General features: G+C 35.3%; 2 protein-coding genes across 2 annotated transcripts; both read left to right on the top strand.

Annotated features, from left to right (window-relative positions):
- The first annotated feature begins 11641 nt into the window (after window positions 1-11641).
- LOC131039864 ((R)-mandelonitrile lyase-like) lies at window positions 11642-12783 on the top strand. The gene is made up of 2 exons (XM_057972719.2): window positions 11642-11965; window positions 12096-12783. The coding sequence occupies exons 1-2, from the start codon at window positions 11812-11814 to the stop codon at window positions 12752-12754; spliced, it is 813 nt and encodes a 270-aa protein (XP_057828702.2). The 5' UTR covers window positions 11642-11811; the 3' UTR covers window positions 12755-12783.
- A 1846-nt stretch (window positions 12784-14629) lies between these two features.
- Window positions 14630-15626, top strand: LOC131857094 (protein HOTHEAD-like). Its single transcript, XM_059209171.1, has 2 exons — window positions 14630-15445; window positions 15534-15626. The coding sequence occupies exons 1-2, from the start codon at window positions 14649-14651 to the stop codon at window positions 15583-15585; spliced, it is 849 nt and encodes a 282-aa protein (XP_059065154.1). The 5' UTR covers window positions 14630-14648; the 3' UTR covers window positions 15586-15626.
- Window positions 15627-23323: the final 7697 nt, after the last annotated feature.

The following is a 23323-nucleotide window of genomic DNA, read 5'->3' as shown; positions in this document are numbered from 1 at the left end:
TAAACACAAAAAAATTGATATTTTATGTTTCAAACAATTTCCTTTATTTGAAAAGGCACCTAAGTTTCGACTGTTCTTTTCCCTCGCCGATTCAAATGGTTTTTTGAATTTTTACTAGTATTAAATTGGCATATCATAGACATCGGATACTCAGAAATCAACTACTCAAAAGTGTTTTGAACACTGGGACACCACCAATTATTTTTACTGCAAACAATAGGTTGCGTATCTGATACACTATCAGTTATTTTTACAGCAATTTATAATGTCATTCCACGTGTATTTTTCAAACGAGAGCTAAACGCACAAGCAATACTATCATTTGCTTTTGTTAAATTAGATTGACATCGTCTATATTTTAGAATTTATATAGATTATTAGAAGTTGAGAGATTTTCAAACATATAGATGTTTCATGATAGGAATACCAATGCCCTAAGTAGTTTTTTTATGGAAAATGTTATAAATTGTTGGTAAGTAGGGGAAAGGACCTAGTAGTTGTGCACCCTAACTTCGCGCTTCTCAAAATCTTACATGGAAATTTCAAATCACTATGATTTTTTTACAACAACTTACTTGGAAAGTCCCATGCTTATAATTAAGGTTTCAGGGCCACATCATCAAATATGATGCCACATCAGCATGTTTTTTGCCAAGGTGTCCAAAACAACCCAAAAAAAAGTGAGATCAATAGGTGTGCAAAAGGGCCCCAATACTTGTGCAGGTGATGTGGCATCACATGATTGGTTACTTTTCACAACAAATGGTATATTTCATACAACTATTGGTGCAATGTTATACAAAGGTTAGACATTAAATCAACAAGTATTGGGGTATTAAATCAACAACTTCTATCACAAGAATTGGAACACACTCAACTACTAGGTCCTTTCCCCTATATTATAATTTATATAATATTATTGGTATATTATAATAAAATTTATTAAACATATTTTTTTAATTTATGGTTTATTATATTAAATTTATCTAATTAAAATAAGTTAAATATGTGTTTTTTAATGTTTTTTAATTATATATTGTATAATTATTATTATATATTATATCTTATTAAATAAACATATATAAAATTAATAACTATAATATTTTTTTTACAAATGATATTAATTTATATTATTATATTTTTTTATTAACTATTTTAATATAATACTGTAAAATAAAATTATATAATATAAATATGTTATATTTAAATCTTTTAAATATAATATAATATATTGTATATTTATTTTTAATCTATGTAAACACTATAAAAAAATCAATGTTTTATTTAATAGTTTTTTAGATAAGTGATATTTTTAGTTTTGATAAAAAAATATGTGAACTACAATCATAGGAATTGTTAGTGCTCAGTATTGCAACCCTCAAAATTCATAAAATATCAAGTATTTGTCATGTGCACTTGTTTTATTTTTTTCATCATACAATATAGTTTCAATGCCTCCATACATTTCAAAAGGTCTCTTCATGTTCCCTCTTAAACTTCAATTATTCACCTAAGTGTCAAAACTCAAATTTGTCAAAATGTTTTCTCATAATGATCATCGAATTGCTCTCTCTCTCTCTCTCTCTCTCTCTCTCTCTCTCTCTCTCTCTCTCTCTCTCTCTCTCTCTCTCTCTCTCTCTCTCTCTCTCTCTCTCTCTCTCTCTCTCTCTCTCTCTCTCTCCATTATCTCTATCTCCTTACCTCTCCTTGTAACTATTTCACTCTCTTAGTCTTCCCCTTCTATCTTTCCTATCATATCTATATAACTCTATCTACCCTTCTTTTGATCCTTATCTATGTAAACACTATTGTAGACATATAAATCTGACCACTTTCGTAAATGAATATTTAATCTTTATTTTTTGTATTAAGCATCATATAAACAACAGTTACAAAATTTGAGAGTCTTGGTTGGATACCTTGTAGCCAGCTAAAGAATTAAAACATAAGTTGCAGGAGCTATATCAGGTGGGATCACGAGTCATGATATAAGATCATATAGATTGGAGCTGAATTACAAAATTACACAAAATGATAGACATATCAAAATGTATCATGGGGTATACAGCTAACTAAACACAAAGGAGGAATCAAGATCATTGTTGTCACCCACGGGGGGGAGCCATGCAGTCCACCCTAGCTCTCCCTCGCACCAGACCAGCACATTTCATTCAGTAAACTGATCTCTAAAGGGGTGGGAGGGTAGTCCTTCTAGCTCCAGGTCAATGAAGTCTTCTCTTTGTTGTCATGCCTCCATCTCTTGCATGAATCTCATCAACCCCTATTCAAAATGAGTCTTGTTGCTTCCCATGCAATCCCAAGTGAAGCCATGTGAGAGCTTTCTAATGAAAACTAGGGTAGTTCCACTCTTTAGCCACCTATCAAATTTGTCTTCCTCCAATCTTACTACCACTATTACCTGCATAGCAACAAGGTAGTGGATGAGTCTCCTAAGAGACTCAGTGAGGTTCCTACTCTTTCCATTAAACACATCATCATTCCTAAATTTCCAAATGATCCACAAAATTTCCAAGGAGAGAGAAAACCAAAAAAGATTAGCATGTTTCTTTCCACCTCTAACATAACCAAATACCATCTCTTCAACAGTAAAACAATTGTTATTAAGTGAGATACCAAATAGATTCCAAACTTCTTTGGCAAAATGACAATAAAAAAAATATGTTATACAGATTTAGGGATACAAAAAAGTTTGCAAAGTAGGGGGTCACCGTTGTTATCCTTAAGTGGCAGTTTATGAAGCAGGAGTCTCCAAGCAAAAAATTTCTTTTTTGGTTTAGTCGGGTTAGACCAGAATCTCGAGAGACTAGAATGCCATTGTTTTGAATCCTAGGAAAGGTTCTAGGTGTTGTTAAAGTGGTCAAGAATATCCACAGAGTTAGAAAGGGTGGAGTAGATCATTTTGGCCTTGGTTAGCAGGAGGGGAGAGCCATCTATCTAGTAGAGGGAGGCTAGAGGGAAGGGGGAGGAGGGGTTAGGAGAGGGAAGGATGGGAGTAAGTGACGACTTAAGGATGTTGTAGGTTTTGGCTTGGGAGAGGGGAAGGTTGAATTTAGAGCTAGGAATTTCCTAGGAGGTCAAAATGCCATCTTCCAAAATGTGTTCAAATGTGATCAATCCCTGGTTGTGCCATTTGAGGACAGAACATCCTTGAAGACAGGTTAGTTGTTTCCCATTGCGCAGAGCGTTCCACCATATAGACCTTCCTAGATTGAGAGAGCCCTTCTTATCTACAATGTCTTTATTGCTGATGTATTGTCTAACATGGTTCCAAACCTTCCATATAGACTTGAAGACTTCTGACCCTGCAGGGGAGACCTCAAAATTCCTAGCAATCAGGTCTCCCATGGGTAGGTTCTTCCACTTTTTTTCTATTTTTGGGGTGGAGCATTGAATATTGTTTCTAATAAGCACTTTCTAGGGTTCGTTTCCATCAAGGGCTTTACAAATCCATTTGGCAGCCAGTGCAGTTCCTTGAAGTTTGAGGTCTTTGAGGCCCATACCTCCCTGCATCTTAGATCTGATCAACCAATCCCATTTAACAGCATGTTTCTTCCTTTTGCCCTTCCCATCTGACCAAAGGAAGTTCCTGATTTTCTTTTGTATGTAGTTGAATTAGTAATTGCTGAATAACCAGGTTGAGGAGCAGTATATGTTATATGAAGATAATAGTTTCTAACAAACCTGAAAATGACCTGCTAGGGATAGGAAGTTTCAGTTCCATTTAGTGAGCTTCTTATCAACCTTATTTCTAAACCATTCCCACATTTCTTTCAAGTTCGGGAAGACAGAGAAGGGGATTCCTAGGTATATGATGATGGTATCTGGGCCTCCCCACTTTAGATCAAACTTAGACAACCAGAGAGGAGGGGAGTCAGTCCATCCTAGCAAGGTAGATTTATGAAGGGCAATTCTACTGCCTAAGGCTTTGCAAAAGATCTCAATGTTGTGAAGAAGATGTGTTAAATTTTCCTCCCTAGGGAGAACAGAATAGTTGTTTCATCTGCAAACTGGATATTAATGATTTCTTCTTTGTTAGGGAGTGAAATTTCTTTGACCCTAGGGGATAAGCTGAAGTCATTTAGTATATAGTGCATAGCATCTGTAGCCAGGACAAATAGGGTTGGGGCAAGAGGACACCCCTGTCTAACTAATCTAGAGAGAGTGACGTTGTCAGATTTTAATTCATTTACTTCAACAACTGCATTGGCATCACTAAGTAGTGCCTAAACAATCTTGCAGAAGGACTCTGGGAAGCCCAGACTAGCTAGCATCTGAATTATGAATCCCCATTATATCCTATCACATGCCTTCTCAAAGTCTATTAATAGCATAGCCCCATTCTGACTGGAGACCTTTTCCCATTCAAGTGGCTCCCAGCAGGTCACCAAGTTCTCAAGGATAAACTTGCCTTTAACAAAGCTTGTTTGGGTAGGGCTAATTATTTTTGGCAGTATTCTGATTAACCTGTTTGCTACTACTTTGGCCAGTATTTTATAAGATACATTTAGTAGCGTGATAGGCCTCCAGTTCTTAATCAAAGTCTTGTCTCCCTCCTTAGGGATGAGCTTGATAAGCCCTTGGTTGATCTCTTTGCCTAGGGTTTCTTTAGAAATAGCCTCTAGATATAGGTCATGTAGGTCTCTTACAATCCATTCAATGCTTTTCTTATAAAACTCCACTGGGAATCCATCTGGTCCAGGGGATCTGTCATTGCCCATAGAGGAGATAGCCATAGTTATTTCCTCTCTTGAGATAGGGCACCCTATAAAATCAAAGTCCTCATCATTAAGTTTGGGTGTGGTCAATTGTTTAATGAGCTCTCTAGCATGTCTATGGTCATCATTTACTTCATCTAAGGTAAAAAGCTTCTGATAATAGTGGGAGAAGCATTGTAGGATCCCCTAGGAGTCTATGATATGAGTGTTGTTGTCCCATATAGCATTGATGTTCTCTTTAGCCTCCTTAACTTTGATCATATGGAAGAAGAATTTGGAGCCCTTGTCTCCCGAGTCCAACCAATTTAGTTTGGACCTATTTTTTAGCCCTTTAATTTTTTGGTTCTGAAAATTCCTGAGGTGATCTTTAATTGTCATCAGAGTGCAAGTGAGGTTTTCATCATTAGGGGAGTTCTGAAGATTCATTTCCACAGTACATAGATCCTCCTGAAGTAATCTTTCTATCCTCCTAGCATCCTTGGCCTTCTTTTTACCCATTGTTTGACAAAGGATGGTCCAATTTTTAATGTTTGCATTCCATTCATATGTACTAGAGAGTTGGTTCATATTCTTTTTGTTAAACAGTCTGATAAAGGCCAGGGTGGAGCAAAGGTCCTCATCTTCTAGGATTCTAGTATTGAGGATGAATGCAGGAGATCTAGAGGAGGAGGGGGGAGCAGTTGGGGAGAGGTCAATTCCCATTATTATCGGGTGGTGATCTGACAGGGTAAATGGGGAGACAAGATAGTAATCTCAAAGTGGAATTAATTGAAGTAGAGCCTATCCAATATGCAATAGATCCTTTTATTCAACTATTGATAGTTGCACCAGGTGTACCATATAGTGTTCAAATTGTCTTTTCTTCTAGCAACAGGGTCAAAGAGATGTAGTTTATTGATCATTCTATCCCATTGAAGCCTTTCCATTCCCTTCCATTCAAATTTGTTGCCCCCTTTTTTATCAATGGGAGATTCAACCATATTGAAGTCTCCCCCAATAATCCAAGGAATATCGTCTAGCCTTATTAGATAGTTTCATAGTTCTCCCCTTTCTATGTAGTCATTCAGGGCATAGATAGAGCAGATTCCAAACCTCTAGTTCCCCATTTGAATAGAGACCCATATAGCCCTAGCACAGGGGGATTGTCCCTAGTTAACCACTTTTTTGGCCCATTTAGGACTAAGGAGTATGGTTGAGCCACCTTTTCCTTTGTTATGGTTTGTGTAAAAAGAGGTAGGCTCCCTCCGGATACATTTGAGGCCGATTTGCAGGGTGAAGCCCACAACTTATAGCTCCTGCAAGAGGAGGCAATCCATATTCTTATGTGCATTAAGAAATCTCTTTATGATGTACTTCTGATCATGGGCTTCAAGGTTGTTGATGTTCCAAGAGATTATTTTCAGCATGATTCACCTAGTTGGGGTGGGTCAGTTTGGGATTTAAATCCCTCTAAACACCTAGGCCAATCCTCTTTGTTGCTATATTGTTAACATCAAATGGAATAGAAGAGGAGGGTCTACCTCTCTTTTTCCTTTCCTCAGAGATTTGTTCAGGACCTAGGGATTCCTTCCTGTTAGCACTATCCTTGTTGTTCTTAGGAGATCTCTTCCTCCTAGATTTCTTGTGTTTAACCATAGTAAATCCATCTTGAGAAACTGCCAGCCCTTGTTCAAAGTTGGTGTTCATAGGAGTGAAGGGGTCTATGCTGGACTCCACACCTTGAGTGGTAGTTGGCTCTATCTTCAGGGCAATAATAGGGGTGCTAGCAGTATAAGAGACATCACTAGCAGGGTGTCCCCTAGAGGCCTCTAAAATACCAGAATCATCTAGAGGGTTTGTTGGTACCTCCTCCATAGCAGGTCTTCCCATTTCCCCTTGCAGGGTAGGGGATTCCTCATAATTGAGTCCATTGAATTCTTTGCAAGTGGGTAGTTCAGGGTCTTGGACCAAGGCCCTGTTAATGGTGTCTGCTATAGTTGGAACACCCCTATCAATGTCCTTAAGGTCAGGTAACTGACACCGAGAGGCTTCAATTTCCAATTTCTGATTGAAAAGGTTTTGCTCAATAATTTTCCTAGCTTCCGTTGCTTTTCTTAGTTTTTCCATCACTAACTGTTGGGCATTAAGGGTCCTCGCGGTTGAGAGATGAGTAGGGGTATCAACCATTTTAGAGGGATTAAAGGGGGGAGGCTGAGTAGCGGCGAGGGTTGCCTTGATAACATTTCTGTAGTCTAGGATGGAGTTAGCCATCAAGGGGGCCGAGGAGGAAGGGGGAAGGTTATGGGGGAGTGGAGAGGGGGAGGGAGAAGATGCAGGTGGAAGGGGGGGTGAGGAAGGGACATGAGGGGGGGCGAACGGTAGGTTTAGAGGGCGCGACTTTAGCTATAGGGGGGTGACCGGAGGCTTGAGTCTTAGACTTTGAAGATTTATTTGATAATAAGGGACTTTTACTTCTAAAATGGCCACTAACCTTACAAAAATGGAAGGCATCTATTCCACCCATATAATCAATTGAACAACAGTAAGTTTTATTGTTAAGGCGAATAACAATTTTTGTAGGATATACCATACCTGGTTTCAAGGCAATGAGAAGTCTAGCATCGAGATGAGGAAGTACCGAGGGAGAAGAGTCAATTTTTACAATTTTCCCCAAGGGTTCCACAATTTTATTAACATAGGACCAGAGGAAAGCTGGGACATTCTTAACGGTTATCCATTTTGGGCAGGAAAGGGCAAGAATTTCATTGTTACAAGCCTCGGGGTCCCAACGAACAACCCTAAAAGATGAATTCCCTACCGACCAAAACTGCTTATTCACAATTTTGCTTTGGCTTTCCTTATTGTCAAAGAAAATTAGAAACAAACCCTTTTCAATCATTCTACAAAACAAAAAGTGAAACCCTAGTTTATTGACCCACACATCTTGCAGCCATTTATTCATATATTGACGAGATGGTAAGTTATTTACATAAAAGGCAGCAAAAAAAATTGTTGAATCCCTAAGTCTAGAAATCTCAGAAGAAATGGCATAGATCATTGAGTCGTTAGGTTTAATGGTGATGTGTTTGGATGAGTAGACCTCACCTTGTGTTCCCGCAAGATTGGCTTCATCTTCATGGTGGAGAGCAGCTTCGAACTTTGCATCTTTGGGGAATGAAAACCGCTTGCCCTCCATCGCCTGGCTGAAGGTTTTCCGTTGCTCCCGACCGTTCGCAGAAGGAAGAATGGGTGGCTTTAGGTTATTGGGGCCACCTTTATTTGCCTCCATTTATTGCACGGAGAGTAATAAATGTTTTGAGGGCTTCCCAGCAAGGCCAGGGAGCCCTCGCACGCGGTAGCGTCCTGCAACCAACGACACCACCGAGGTTCGTGCCCTAGTTGCATAGCGCAATCAAGTCCCATTTTTCCTTTAATATTTATTTTAACCCCATTCCCCCTATTTAATAAATTTTATTTAATTAATTTCTTCATTTTCATCTATTTCATTAAATGAATTATTCAATTTATTTAATTAAATTCACCAAAACCTTTTCCAAACTTTGATTAAATAAATCACTTTATTTAATTAATTCTCCTTTCTCCCTTTTTAATTAAATTTACATTTAATTAAATTGATCCTTGCAAATAAATAAATCTAATTTATTTATTAAATTCCCCACTTGTATTTATGGAAGTTGCATCTATTTTAGTTGAAATAAAGTAATTTTATTTTTATTAAAATCCTCTCAATCCACTTGCATTTTCCTACATCTCCCACTTGTCTCCTAAACCCCTTTTATATTCTTCTAAACACTTCCAATTTAGCCTAATTCATCTCCTAATTATTATCACATTCCCAAGCAAAGAGAAGTCACTTCTCAAATCCTCCAAAGTCTTTGAAATGCATTAAAGGCTTTATATCTTCAACAATTTAACCATCAAATTCTTCCTAACCATCAATGGTTAACTCAACCTTCTTACATAGTTAGAGACTTTCCTCTAACTTAACCCTCATCTAACCCAAGGGTCTCATCAAGCATTCATGGCTTTAACCTTGGTTATCCTACTAACCCTTGCACAAGAGTTTACCCCCTTGGATAAAAGCTTTATCCAATGGATAACCCTAATCTAACCTTAACAAACCTCCTAAGGTAACCTTCATGTCTTCTCAAGCATTTAATGCTTCTTACATCTCCTCTCAAGCAACCTCTCGTTGACAATTGTCAATTTCATTGGTGAGAATTGTAAACATGGATTGATTAACTTTCAATCATGGCCCTTGTTAAGATTATCCAATCTTGACCATCCATTGCCCTATTTTCCCTATAAATAGAGCTCTCATTCCTCATTTTCATAATCTCCAAGTTTTCATACATCTACATTATAGCCTAAACTACTAAACATTTAGTCTCTCTTTGTTAAATTATCATAATAACATCTAGAAGCATTTTAAATACATCATAGAATATCCATGCTAGGATAGTAGATCATTTGCTAGGACAGTGTACTAATCTTTTATCATATCATCATCTTTATGCTAGCTTAATCATCATAGTTTTAATATCATACATCTTAGAATGCATTCATGCATATAAATCAAACATCACTCATTCTTGGAGTTGTCATTCCTAAGTCACTTTGCTCAGTGATCTAAGAGTAAAACATTGACTTTAGGGATCCTGTAAGATAGAGAACATTGGGACACCCCTTGGGAAGTTGAATTAATTGAATCAGTTCATATACTTGCACCAAGAGTCTCATTGGTGTGTGGGTATTTTGGATTGAGTTATTTGTTCTCGTCACCACATTTCCCCACATACAACTATAAAAAAAACCAATTTTTTTTTTAATATTTTTTTAGACAAGTGATATTTTTAGTTTTTATCAAAAAATATGTGAACTGCAATCATAGGAATTGTTAGTGCTTAGAATTGCAACCCTCAAAATTCATAAAATATCAAGTGTTTGTCTTGTGTACTTGTCTTATTTTTTTCAGCATCCAAGATAGTTTCAATGCCTCCATACATTTCAAAAGGTCTCGTCATGTTCCCCCTTATACTTTGATTATACACCCAAGTGCCAAAACTCAAATTTGTCAAAAACAATTCCCTTAGTGATCATTAAATCACCTTTGGTTTTGATCCCTCCATCTCTCCCTCTTATTGTCTCCCTCTCTCTTCGTCTCTCCATCTTTCTATCTCTATCTCTATCTCCTTCGCTCTCCCCATATCTCTTTCACTCTCACAGTATTCCCCCTCCATCTTTCCTATTATATCTATATCACTTTGTCTACCCCTCTTTTGATCCCTATCTATGCAAACACTATAAAAAAAATTAATAGTTTTTAAGATAAGTGATATTTTTAGTTTTTAATCAAAAAATATGTGAACTACAATAATAGGAATTGTTAGTGCTTAGAATTGCAACCCTCAAAATTCATTAAATATCAAGTATTTGCCTGTGCACTTGACATATTTTTTTCATCATCCAAGATAGTTTCAATGCCTCCACAAATTTCAAAAGGTCTCTTCATGCTCTCCCTTATACTTTAATTATTCACCCAAGTGTCAAAACTCAAATTTGTCAAAATGTTTTCCCTTAATGATTATTAAATCGCCTTTGGTTTTGATCCCTCCATCTCTCCCTCTTGTTCTCTCCCTCTCTCTTCATTGCTCCATCTTTCTATCACTATCTCTATCTTCTTACCTCTCCCTATATCTCTTTCACTCTCTCAGTCTTCCCCATCTATCTTTCTTATTATATCTATATCACTCTATCTACCCCTCTTTTGATTCTTATCTATCCTTGTCTAACTTTCCCAAGTTATGTCTATCTCTCTATCTCCCCTATCTATTTCTATTTATCTCTTTCTCTCTTTGTCTTGATCTCTTTCTGGCTCCTATATTTATTTCTTTCCATCCATATCTTTGTCTACCTCTCGCTATCTCTTTATCTCTCTCCTTATCTGTCTATCTCTTTCCCCATCCTTCACTATCTCTCTATATCATTTTCTATATATATGTTTCCTTTTATACCTCTATCTCCCTATCTCTTTATCTATTTCCTTATCCCTCTCTATCTCCTTATATCATCCTCTATCTATGCCCCCCCCTCACCTTGTTTATATATTATCAATCCCCCTCTCCCCCTCTTCTCTGTAGACCTATCTCTCTCCCTGTCTTCCCATCTTCTCTCTCTTGTCTACTTATCATCATGCATAGTTTTTTTCAAGCTATCACTTCTCCATTGAGACCTCTATTGCACAAACAACATTATTTACTAAACAATCCACTAATTGAACTCATATAGGGGAAAAGACTAACTTCGCGCTTCTCAAAATCCTACATGGAAATTTCAAATCACTCGGATTTTTTTAATGTAGCTTACTTGGCAAGTCCCTTGCTTATAACTAAGGTTTCAGGGCCACATCATCAAATCTGATGCCATATCAGCATGCTTTTTGCTAAGGTGTCCAAAACAACCCAAAAAACAAGTGAGACCAATAGGTGTGCAAAAGTGCCCCAATACTTGTGCAGTTGATGTGGCATCACATGATTGATTACTTTTCGCAACAAATGGTATATTTCATACACCTATTGGTGCAATGTTATACAAAGGTTGGACATTAAATCAACAAGTATTGGGGTATTAAATCAACAAGTTCTATCACAAACATTGGAACGCGCTCAACTACTAGACCCTTTCCCTTAATGTGCAAATGTATACGAAAAAAGAAAACTTCAATTTTTCATATCTGATTTTACATACCTCTTCGACATACCCATCACAAATCAAAGTACGATTGATAGTTTGTACTTTTATTGAAGCATCAATTCATATAAAAGAACCTACCATATCTTTCTAAATCTATTCATTAAAAGCTGATGTTCCTTGAAAATGGTTTGAAAAGGAAGGACGACCGTTGTTGCACTTATCGAAAACTTTGTGGGTCCTCTTGAATTGCTTTCATTTTATCTCATATTAGGCAGTACACGACTTCCACAGATCTCACCTACAGCAACTTGCGCATAATTCCAGATATCTTCTGCAATCTTTGACTTGAGTTAAAGTTAACCACGACTACCGAAGTGAAGATATGAGAAGACTTGGATTGATTTCAATACCAAGATTATACGAGTGGTTAGAACGACTAGCAAGTATGGAGATTCTTTCCTTCGTCATTTCATGCCTGCTATTTTTCTCAAATCATCATCTGTTCTCCGGTTTGGCAGAGGCATCGCAGAAATTAGGTAACTACAGTCTTTTAACTCTCTTGATTTGTATATCAGTATTTTTCATGACAGAGAAGAAAAGAAAATTCAATCACTTGTCTTTGGTATCCGACATTAATGGCATATGATTTATGCTTGGTGTTTGCAGACTACCCATTTCCGTTTATGACAGTAGATGCTGAGAAGGCAACTGAAAGAACATATGATTACATTGTGGTTGGAGGAGGTACAGCAGGCTGTCCTCTGGCTGCAACTCTGTCACAGCATTATTCTGTTTTGTTATTGGAAAGGGGAGACTCTCCCTATGGAAACCCGGACATTGAAGACATCAAAGGCGTTTTCAAAGTTCTTGGTGATCCCAGTGAGTTCCCTTACGTCATGCAGGGATTTGTCTCAGAAGATGGAGTGCAGCTGGTGAGGGGAAGAGTTCTGGGAGGTGGATCAGCCATCAACGCTGGTTTCTACAGCAGGGCAAACTCGGAATTCATTCAAGAGATGGAATGGGATGAGAAACTTGTAAATGAGTCGTATGAATGGGTGGAGAAGTTGAATGCCTTCAAGCCAGACAAGCTTTTCCGTTGGAATTCTGCTTTCAAGGATGCACTTTTGGAAGCTGGAGTGCTTCCTTATCATGGGTATACTCTGGATCATTTGGAGGGCACCAAGATTAGTGCTTCAACCATTGACAACAATGGCAGGAGACACACAGCTGCGGATCTTCTGCAATATGCAAATCCAGATAACATTGTGGTTCTTCTCAATGCTACAGCCACTAGAATCCTCTTCGATTCTTCATCAGGTAGGTAAACATGCACTTTCATTTTAATGTTTTCCTTGTTTTTGTAATGGCATTAATTCCCCTTTCTCTAAATATTAGTCAGTTTAATGGTTTAAGATAATATTTTGAAACTTATTTCTTTACTCTTCTATGGAAATTAATAGTTTTCATTGTGCCCAAACCGTTCCATCGTGTGTTGCCTAGAGGTGGTAAACCTACACCATAAAGTACATCCACGGTGTCATTTCATCTAGAAAGGGTCATTTGTTTTCGGTTATTCATTAGGGAAGAGTATCAGTTATTCATTAGGGAAGAATATCAGCTGTGGTTCATGTTCATGTTGTAATAATCGGGTATTCTTTGTACATTCAATTTTTCAATTATTAATTTAAAGAAAAACAAAAGACAAATAGTTAGAAGTTCATTAATAAATTACAAATGTTCTAATAGCCACTGTTTTTTATTGCATTTTAAAACCATAATTGACCCATTTATACATTCTTTTATTGGTACCCATAATTTTTTTGCATTTGTGCACTTTTATTGGTATCCATATGACATGACTACCGGGGTGTTTGTGCATAAGTATTGGCAATTTTAAGTGCACGATTTTTGAGAAATTTGTGAAAGTTTGTAGAAGAATATGAGAGGACACTCCAAAACGATGGTACAATGATTTCATGTATTTGAGTTGATTGTTTCTGTATACTTTCTTCTAGTTTTTGAAGAAATAAACTGTTTTGATGTTATCTTGGAGGTGACTAAGGCCTGCACTTGGGATTGTTTCTTCCAATTTTTTGAGCTTTGCCTGACGCCCAACTTATATTGGGTAAGGTTTATGGCAATTTCAGCCTTGGAAATCCATTTTGTTATTACAGTTAGCCCAGATGTTTGATCTAAGAGTTTTGTTTAACGAGATAGCATCATTCTCAGGAGGCACATTTGGAGAGGGTAGTTTAATAGCATTGATCCGAATTATGGATTCGGATGACAACACTTGAGTGAGAACCTGTGGTATTGTAAATTCTGTTTATAAGAACCAAAAAGCATAGAGTCGAAGCAAGCTAAAAAGTAATCTATTCCATTCAAAAATCCAACATATAGAAGTTCATGAGATTCCAAGGGTCACAAAAACCCCTTGAGAATCGAAGTCCAATAGTCACATTTGTTTATTACATAATAAAATCTAAAACTATGTAATTTTTCAGAAAAAACTATATAAAATTTGTCCTAACTTTAACTAGGCATAACTTTGTGCACAAGACTCGAAATCACAAGCCGTTTAACTCGTTAGAAAGGTCTTCAAGAGTTGTAGGCGAGATTTTGAAATAATACCACTTTCAAGGGCTAAAAATTCCATGAAGGCCTTCGAAAATCCCATTTACTAATGTCTAGAAAAACTAAAAAAATATGAAAATATTTTTTCAACTATTTCAAATTTTCATATATTTGCACTTCCCATTTTTTATTTTCATCTTGAATTGATATTATGTCTTGTTACAATGCTTTTTTATAACATGATAAAATTCATATGAAAATCAGTTTCATTCTTAATGTAAGATGTAGATTTTTTCTTATGATAATTTTCGTCAATATTTATAAGGTTCTTTGTGTTTGCAATCTACCTGGATATTTAAAACCTAGTTCATATTGATAAATACATATTAATTAGAATAAAAATTCTATTTGCATATAGTGTTTCTTATATTTTTATTTTATTTTTTCTTATTTTTTCCCATATATATATATATATATATATATATATATATATATATATATATATATATATATATATATATATATATATATATATATATATATATATATATATATATGGTGATAACATTTTAACTTAATTTATAATCCTAATATGGTCTATATAATTATTTTGTTGGAATGTTGAAGGCTAATGGTGTTGAGTTGATGAGTAATGTTGATGACCTCTCTTATCAAATATTTATCAACCAATTATCACAGTGGAGTGAAGTAATTTTGTCAGCAGGAAGTATAGGTAGCCCCCAACTTCTCTTATTAAGTGGAATTGGCCCCTTAGAACAACTTAATGAATTGAACATTACTGTATTATTAAATCTGAATTCAGTAGGGAAAAGGATTCAAGATCCACCACGCACAACAATCATTCTAGAATCTCCTGAACCACTTGAATTTGAACAAGTACAAGTAGTTGGCATAATAGATAATTCCCAAGTCATCATTGAGGCTGTTAGTTTTTTTGAACAACAAAATGTCGTAGACTATCAGTATATGGGAGCTATTTTAACCAAGGTCTCTTATCCCTTATCAAGAGGTGAGCTTCAACTTAGTAACAAAAATCCCCAAGATAACCCACTTGTAAGATATAACTACTTTTCTCATCCTTTTGATATACAAGAATGCATTCTTGGTGTGAGGTTATTGTCAAATCTTACCATGACTACTTCTATTCAGAAATTTACCTTTAAGGGTAGTGGAAACTATAACATCCTTCAATTTATAGGGTTTGAGTTGCCACAAAATCAATTAGACAATAATGCTTTAGGAAAGTTTTGTAAAGATACAGTACAAACATTTTGGCATTACCATGGAGGGTGTGAAGTTGATTATGTGATTGACAAAAGGCTTCATGTGAAAGATATTGATAATTTGAGGGTCGTGGATGCTTCAATTTTCAAAGATAGCCCTGGGACTAATCCACAAGCCACTATCATGATGCTTGGAAGGTACATGCCTTTTCTTGGTATATTATATTATTTTAGCTAAGTGAAAATATTTCAAATTAATGACACATTTTTAATGTAATGTGTATAGGTATGCTGGAGTTCAAATCCTTCAAGAATGGATGAACATTTGTGAATATTAAACCATTTTCAAATCTCGACAAATAAAATTTATATACATTTTAGTTAAGTGCTTATCAAACTAAATTATATAGTTTCTATTATAGTATTAGATTATGATTTTTCAATTATGTTTTAATGAATCATATAAACACAAACATTTTGCTTTAAATAAATATTATTGAAATGATTTTAAATGAACAATTTCCTATTAAATGTTTAAAAATATTTAATGAATAATTGTTATTAAATTCAATCCAATGTATTTATACTACTTTTATAGGTTAAATGTTTTTGGAAATAATTTGTTTGTAGCTCTTGACCAAGATGTACATTTATGGTTATTATTCTTAAATTTGAAAGGATGTTGATACTAAATTTAATCTTGAATAATTGTCGAGTCGTATTTTTCTATGACATGGTTGAATATGATTGTGATTTTTCTTATGGAAATGAAACTTAAAAGATCTTTTTTTTTTTCAATTATGAAGTGGGAGAACATGATTGTGATATTTCTTATGGAAATGAGACTCAAAAGATCATTTTTTTAAGAAACCTACTTATCCGAATATTCCTTAATCAAACACTATGTAGATATATGAGATTTCAAAAAATATATATTATTTTCTAAAAAACCAATGTAATTCTCAAGGTTCAATTTAGATAAGAAAATAATTTCAATATCTATTTAATTAATGTTATTCTATATGTTATATTAATGTATGTCAAGAGGCAAAGAATTAATTGAAGTAATTTTGTTCATATCAAAGTTGTGCATTATTATATTATCTCTAATTGTACCGACAAATGAAATCTCATGATGATTAAATTATATGTAAGATATTCTTCCATTATATTTTATAGCTAATTGTGACAATGGGCAAGCTAGCAGATATTGAAGTTAGAGACAATAGGAATTTAAATTGATAGAGCTTTACCAATGCCTTCATGTATTGGTTCTAAAGCTTATCAAAAATTTCTTGTAATTCCTTGGTTCCTACCTCACTAAATATTGTTAACTACTATAGATGTATATTAAAGCGTAGTAGTATCTAATAGGATTTCACTAATCAAGCTCTCAGTCAATTCATGCATATCAGTAATCTAGGGCTTATTTGTGTTACATGTCATTGCCCAAATTGCAAGAGTTTCAAACTTGGATTTATTTTTCTAACACTATATATATCTTGTTTCCTAATTGTATACAATGCAATAGTAGATGATATATACCATTTTGCTGATAGGATCATGCTTCTTTGTCTTACCATTTTTATCCTGTCTTTTGGACTTATTTTTTTAATAAATTCACCACCTCTTTTAACATTTAATTTTTGACCTCCTCATATTAAGAAGGATCTCCTTCATTCATCCTTTCATCAACCTTCTTTTGATGCTCATCTTTCTTCATTTTGAGGGAATAATCACTAAACTTCTGACATCATCTATGTTGTCATTGGTGTACCTTAAATTAACTTTCATTATGTTGGTAAACATGTTACACACTATAACCTTTGTGGGGGATGGTGGAGGTTGATTTACTTCTTCTCCAATGACATTTTCTTGCATCCTTGAAGTAGACAATGTCCCCTATTTACCTTGTATATGTGACTAAGGGTAGTTTCTCAAGGTTTTCTTTCTTTGTTGGTTCATACCGAGGAATGCCAAGAGCCTATTATTGCTCCAAAAGGGCGATACGTGGAGAAATTTTCCACTATGAAACATATTTGATTGTTATATGTTCTTTTCACTTGGCAGTGGGGGCCTATTATGAAGGGGAAATGTATGGTCACCTGCTTCGATCATTTCAATTCTTTGTTCCCTTGGCTGAGGGTTTCGTACTAGTTCATTTTCTTTATCCAACATTATGTGCATTCTTTCAATGGGATCACCCATATCAAAAACTGTGCATCTATAACTAGGGTTCTCTCTTCTTCTCTTCTCTTCATCCCTTTGCTTTCTCATTTGGCCTTCCATATGGCCACCTCCTTGACAGTCGTACAATTTGTGATCACATGCTCCTCATACATAATTTCATCAAGGAAACTAGATTGCTTAATGCTTATTATGACTTTTCTCTGAAGCCTTCCGCATCAAAAATCCTAGTAGGTTCATGATCCATACTATATGATTGCAATTTGACATAGGTCTGGCCTAATCCATCCATTTTTGTTGCATTGAAGTCATTAAATTTATTGAATTAGGGAACAAGGATCCCTTCATTTACCTACTAGATGATCTCTATATATTTTATCCTCTTTGGGTATGCTTTTGTATAATGTGTGGGATTACTCTACAGTCATAAATCTTGATGGTGGTGGAATTGACATAGAGATACATATCTCTCTAGTTATGCTTGATGCCAAAGTTTTGCAACCTATTTGTAGGTCTGAATAGGTCAAGGATTTATTTCTGTAGCTTGCAATTCTCTTCTCACAACACATCCAATACTCTTCTAAAAAGGACCTCTTCAAACAATACAAAATTGGAATTATTATAGTTTATGTCCAATATTGTAGTAAACAAGTAATACCTTTATTGTCACAATGTCTAACCTCAAAGATCATATAACATCCATTAAATCTTAAATATAAAAAAAATGACACATGACGAAATACCACTTGAATTTGACCTCTTGGGGTTTAGCTCTAATCAACACTAATTGTTTGTGCATATTTTATACTATTAAAGTAGTGTAAGCAAATTTTGTGTTGATCAAAGGATTCTAGATTTCAGCAGCTATGTACATAATAAGGATAGGCATATTTGCCTTTGCATCCTCCCCAACACTTGAGACAAGGTGTAGTAGGTCTTAATGAAGTAGTCTCGGAACCTATCAATGGTGAACTAGAGCTCTACTTCATTGCAGGTATTTTAATTAACTTTCCATCCAATCCCTATACTCTATGTTTGGGCAACAAGTAGGCCCTACTCGTGCTCTTATTTCTCAGAGACTTTTCTTTGAGAGATTGAAAGTTGATTACTTTGCTAGCTACCACATTCAGGTCAGAAGCTCTTGAGATGTATTTTTTATTTATACTAATTATTGTCCCACCTCCTTGTGACCTAACAAATCTGTCCTATTCATCATAGTGTTTGGACACTACACTAATGAACTCAAAATTGATGAACATGTTAGGCATCACTAATTTTCCCAAGTCCAACAGCCACACGCATAATTTAAGGGAGCATTTGCATTCCTTTTCAAACATCGACCACCCCGTCACAGAGATGTGGCCATCGTGACAATCTCGAGTGTTGTCCAGATATCTATCCTATGGTCCCCTAGGGCTGTGGATATGAGCAGTCCTTCGAGTAGACCCTGGTAACTACACAAATAGGTGCTCATCCAAGGGTTTTTTGAGGTAGAAGGCTGTGAACTTGTTAGACTCATCTTGTACTAACCCTCTATAAAATAAAGCTTTGAAATAACCTTAGGGTTTTAGAATTCTGGGTTTGTGGTGATCTTCTCATGCAATTAACAAGCTAAAACATTTCTGTATATGCTCAGAAAGAGCAAGAAAATTTAAAAAAATTTGAAATTCTAGCTTGAATCAATGCACTTGTTTTTCTGGTGCAAAACCCTAGTTCATCGCCCCTCACACCAGTCAGCTCTGTAATTGTTCAGATCTCAATGTAGATACGAAGTAAGAGTTCTGAGAATGTTGTTGCAATATTTATAAGCCCAAATGATGAAGGAATGCGACTAAATCTGTCAAGTCACCATTACCGCTAGTTTGAGAAAACAAGATGTCTACAGCATGACCATTCTTCATTTGAATACTGTGACCATCGATCTAGCTTGGCACAGGTGCAACGAATCGTTTATATGATCCTGAGAAATTTTGAATGTTTCTGAAGCTGACGTTGGAAGTACTTGACGAATCATAAGAGATCATGTAAACTATGCTTTACAAGTTGGCAAATGGACCCATTAATCTTCACAATCTTCATCGAGGACATGTGGTAGCATAGCGCAGCAACAAATGCTAGTTTGGCCCCCTCTTTATCTACTTCATGCTCATGCACTATCCAATCACGAGTGGCACCTATGTGCACGGTGATAAGGAATATTTTATATCATCTTTGATCTTATCAGGGCCCATATTGACAGAGGTGACATATGGCGCCATAGTGCAAATGTACAGGAGGGTGGGGGCGAGCCATGTGCAAAGATAAGGGTGCATGCTAGGGTGATACTTGTTAACTTAGAGTGACAATGCAAAGGGCAGGGGGGCCATGCCAAGGGATCCACCATGTAGGGTGCACTTAATTAAAGACATAGGCAAGGAGTGTAAGTATTTGCAATGGGAAAAGCCAAGTGACCTCTAGGAAGGAAGGTCGATCACTTACAAGACTCAAAGGCATGTCTTGACTTAGAAAATAGAAAATTGATCGAGGGAAATTTCCAATTATCGAAGAAATAGAACAAAGAGGACACAATTGACAAATCCAAGGTTGCCAAGAAAAGGAATAACATGACCTTTATTAAGAATAGAAATCCTAGGGCCTTGTAGAGGCAAAATCATATTGGTTGAATTTCATGTGAACCAAGGTACCCAATGTCTTAGTCTCTTTAAAAGGTGCTCAAATTTAAATATTTGCTTTTGTCATTTGTGATTTGGTTCTCATCTTTGCATTTGATTGTTATTTGCCAGCCTACATTAAAAAATACCTTGTGTTCCTTATATAGAGCACTTCTTCTATCATTCATAAGGTCTAACAGGTAATTGCAATATTCTCAAGCATCATTCCAATCAAGCATTCAAGAACAATCTAATCATAAGAAGTAGTCGATTACAACCATTCAACATTCAAGTATCAATTTAGGTTTCTCATTCAAGTTTATCATGTTATTGCATTAATACTTGTAGGACTTTCCTAAAGAGAAATGTATCATCTTTCTCATAGCTAAGCTATAATATTTTTAGTTCAACATTTCCATTATTATTTAGTCTATTCCCTCCCTAGGACTAGATCTCTATTTCATGGCTACTAACTATTATGGACATGGGAACACTAACGCGAGGTTTGACTTAGACAAGCTCCTATACAACACAACCTTTCTTTCCCATTTTTTTTATGTGTGTAGGTTTAAATTTGACTATGAAACATGTATAGAAATGCAAAGTCAACTACTACAGGTTGCAACAAACTTTGAATAGATAAAAAAACCACTAGACTAGGGTACCGAACACTCGTGTTTGACTATTTTTTACTAAATTTTTGAGAGATGGACCTATAGGACATCCTGACCATAGTTCTACCCCTTTTCTATAATTCAAAGACACCTCAGACCATGGCACCTAGCACTTCAGTCCAACACTTTTTGCTCTAGTTTTCAAATCCAATTTCCTCTCTACATCTCTTTTCCAAATCTAGCATATTGTATTGTTATCTATTCTATAGTTTACTTTTATTGTTGTGAACCTTCATTTTGTCATCACTAAACCCAAGGTGACATATCAATATGAATTCCAATACAACACATGAAAAGAATTCTAAGTGATCGGCTATAATGTACAAGAATGGAGCAAGGTAGGATTGAGGCCAAGATCCACTTTAACACAAACATTGGAATATGAAGCCACAAAGATGTGATTGAATTTGACTAACACTTGTCTAAGAGAGTCAAAAACTACTTCAGGGCTTCTTGCTTATTTGGAAAGTGTATTGATTTGGGATGATACCAAACAAGGATCTAGGTACAAATGTAATCACAAACTTGGAAGATTGTAATAATAGACTGGTACATAGATAGGAACTCAGTAACATGTATAGAATCATATAGAAAACATAGAGGTGTACCTATGACTACAATCTGAAGTAAATTCTACTGGATCAGAGCATTTAGAGTGTATTGGTCTTTTGGCTTTTGCACACAAAATTAACTAGAGCCTCTTGAGATAGTGTACTTCCCTCCTTGCAAATTTGTTGAAGACTTTTGGGAACCAGATCACCCAAAGTGTCTTGGTCCTGGACTAGGTCACCTAGAGTGCCCTATTTCTAGCTTTTTTCATCTTGATTTTGGAGAGACCTTTCTCTATTTGATGAGTATCTTTTCTTCTCCCTATCTCTCCTGAAAACTTGTAGCTACACACAAAAGGAAAAAAATGGTGTTTGGGTGTTTTATAAGAGTTTTCTTAAGTCAAACCCCAAGTTTGGAATTAACCCCTTTAAATTGAACTAAAATTAAATTGAAAATACTTGAATTGAAATGATTGTCTGAATTTATTATACCTTCAATAGATGATGCAATTCTCTTAGGACAAGTCCTCCATGTGTTAATGCAATAACATAATAAATCACATAAAATTCATCATGAAATCATAATTGAAACATAAATGAAAATGCCTCGATGTAGTTTGTCGCTCCTTGAATTAGATTTGCTCTTGAATTGTAATGATAGCATAATGAGAAGATAAGAATGAGATCATAGTCGATTCCTAAAATGAATTGAGAGGGATTCCTTATATAGGGATTTTATATAAAAATCACCTTTATGTGGACTTAGAATTATCATGTTTTTGAACGGAGCTATATTTGAATAGGATACGACCATCTTATTACCTTCCTAGAATTTGGGGGAAAAACATGGGACCGTATGGCATTTAGTGACCTAGTCCTGACAATTTCAACATGACTTTTTAGGAATGTGACATTATAGGGTTCTAATATCAAAATTAAGTTTTCGTGAGAATATATAGTGTTTAGATGGGGGAAATGTATCTTGAGATTTAAAATAAGGCATGATTTATGGTAAATTAAGATAATAAAAGATAAAGGGCACACCTAGAATTAAGGGTCGAAATAAGAATGTGATGATCTATTAAAGTGGAATAGGACTCATAATTTTGAATTAGATATTATTTAATTACAATAAAGGTCCTATAATGCATAGAGGAATGAGAAAATGGTTGCTATGAGAGTGTGATATTGAACACCCTGAATAAAGGTGTACAATTTATGATGCTACACCAACTCTCCTATTAAGACTATAGTTGAACCTAATCCATGTTTTAATAGTATGCCATAGAATTTTGAGATAAGTTTATGTATTCATAGGCTGATAATCTCATTTCCATACACATCAATGGATGTAAAAGATAGTTCTAGGAATCACATTTGGAGGTGGTTGGGTTGTTGTCTTCAAAAGATCGAGCGAAATCAGGAGGACACTAGGGTCGAATAGTAATGTCCAAGGGTTTTGTACTATTCAATTTTTGGAGTTCTTTCTTAATATCAGCTATGTCCTCCTATAAATTTTGATCATAGTTAATCTTAATATTTAAGTCTATACACATTAAAATAGGGGAAAATGTTTGATTTGTATGGAGTTTTCCTAAGTCAAACCATAAATGATAAACCATCATGCTATTGGTCAAGAGTAGACACAATATAAATGAAATAGCCCATAATGATTATCTCATGCACAAAACCCTTACTTAGATCTCATGCAAGGTGATGTAGACTTGATCTCATAATGTCTGGAAAACACTAATGCAACATGGTAGTCACAATGACAACAAATGATGCTCGATGAAAGATCTTAGACTTATCTACTTGATAAATCTATAATCCTACAATTTAATTGAATTTAGTTGCTTGCAAGTGATCGTTATAATTGATTGCTAGAATGAATAGAATTAAATTGAGAGTTTCACAATGAGAAAGGGGAACACATTTATATGTGTATTGTGCCTTTACACAAACATTTTTTTTAGAGAGGTTTACAATAGGATACAACTATTAAGTGCTTGAAGC

The sequence above is a fragment of the Cryptomeria japonica genome, chromosome 7, assembly GCF_030272615.1.
Source record: "Cryptomeria japonica chromosome 7, Sugi_1.0, whole genome shotgun sequence".
NCBI lineage: Eukaryota > Viridiplantae > Streptophyta > Pinopsida > Cupressales > Cupressaceae > Cryptomeria > Cryptomeria japonica.
This window is presented reverse-complemented; position numbering and strand designations above follow the sequence as displayed.

Bases quoted from the DNA above. Each gene is read 5' to 3' on its own strand.
- LOC131039864 (XM_057972719.2), top strand. From the start codon at position 11,812: ATGAGAAGACTTGGATTGATTTCAATACCAAGATTATACGAGTGGTTA. The intron at 11,966-12,095 runs GTAACTACAGTC...TGGTGTTTGCAG, and splicing joins AGAGGCATCGCAGAAATTAG to ACTACCCATTTCCGTTTATG.
- LOC131857094 (XM_059209171.1), top strand. From the start codon at position 14,649: ATGAGTAATGTTGATGACCTCTCTTATCAAATATTTATCAACCAATTA. The intron at 15,446-15,533 runs GTACATGCCTTT...TAATGTGTATAG, and splicing joins ACTATCATGATGCTTGGAAG to GTATGCTGGAGTTCAAATCC.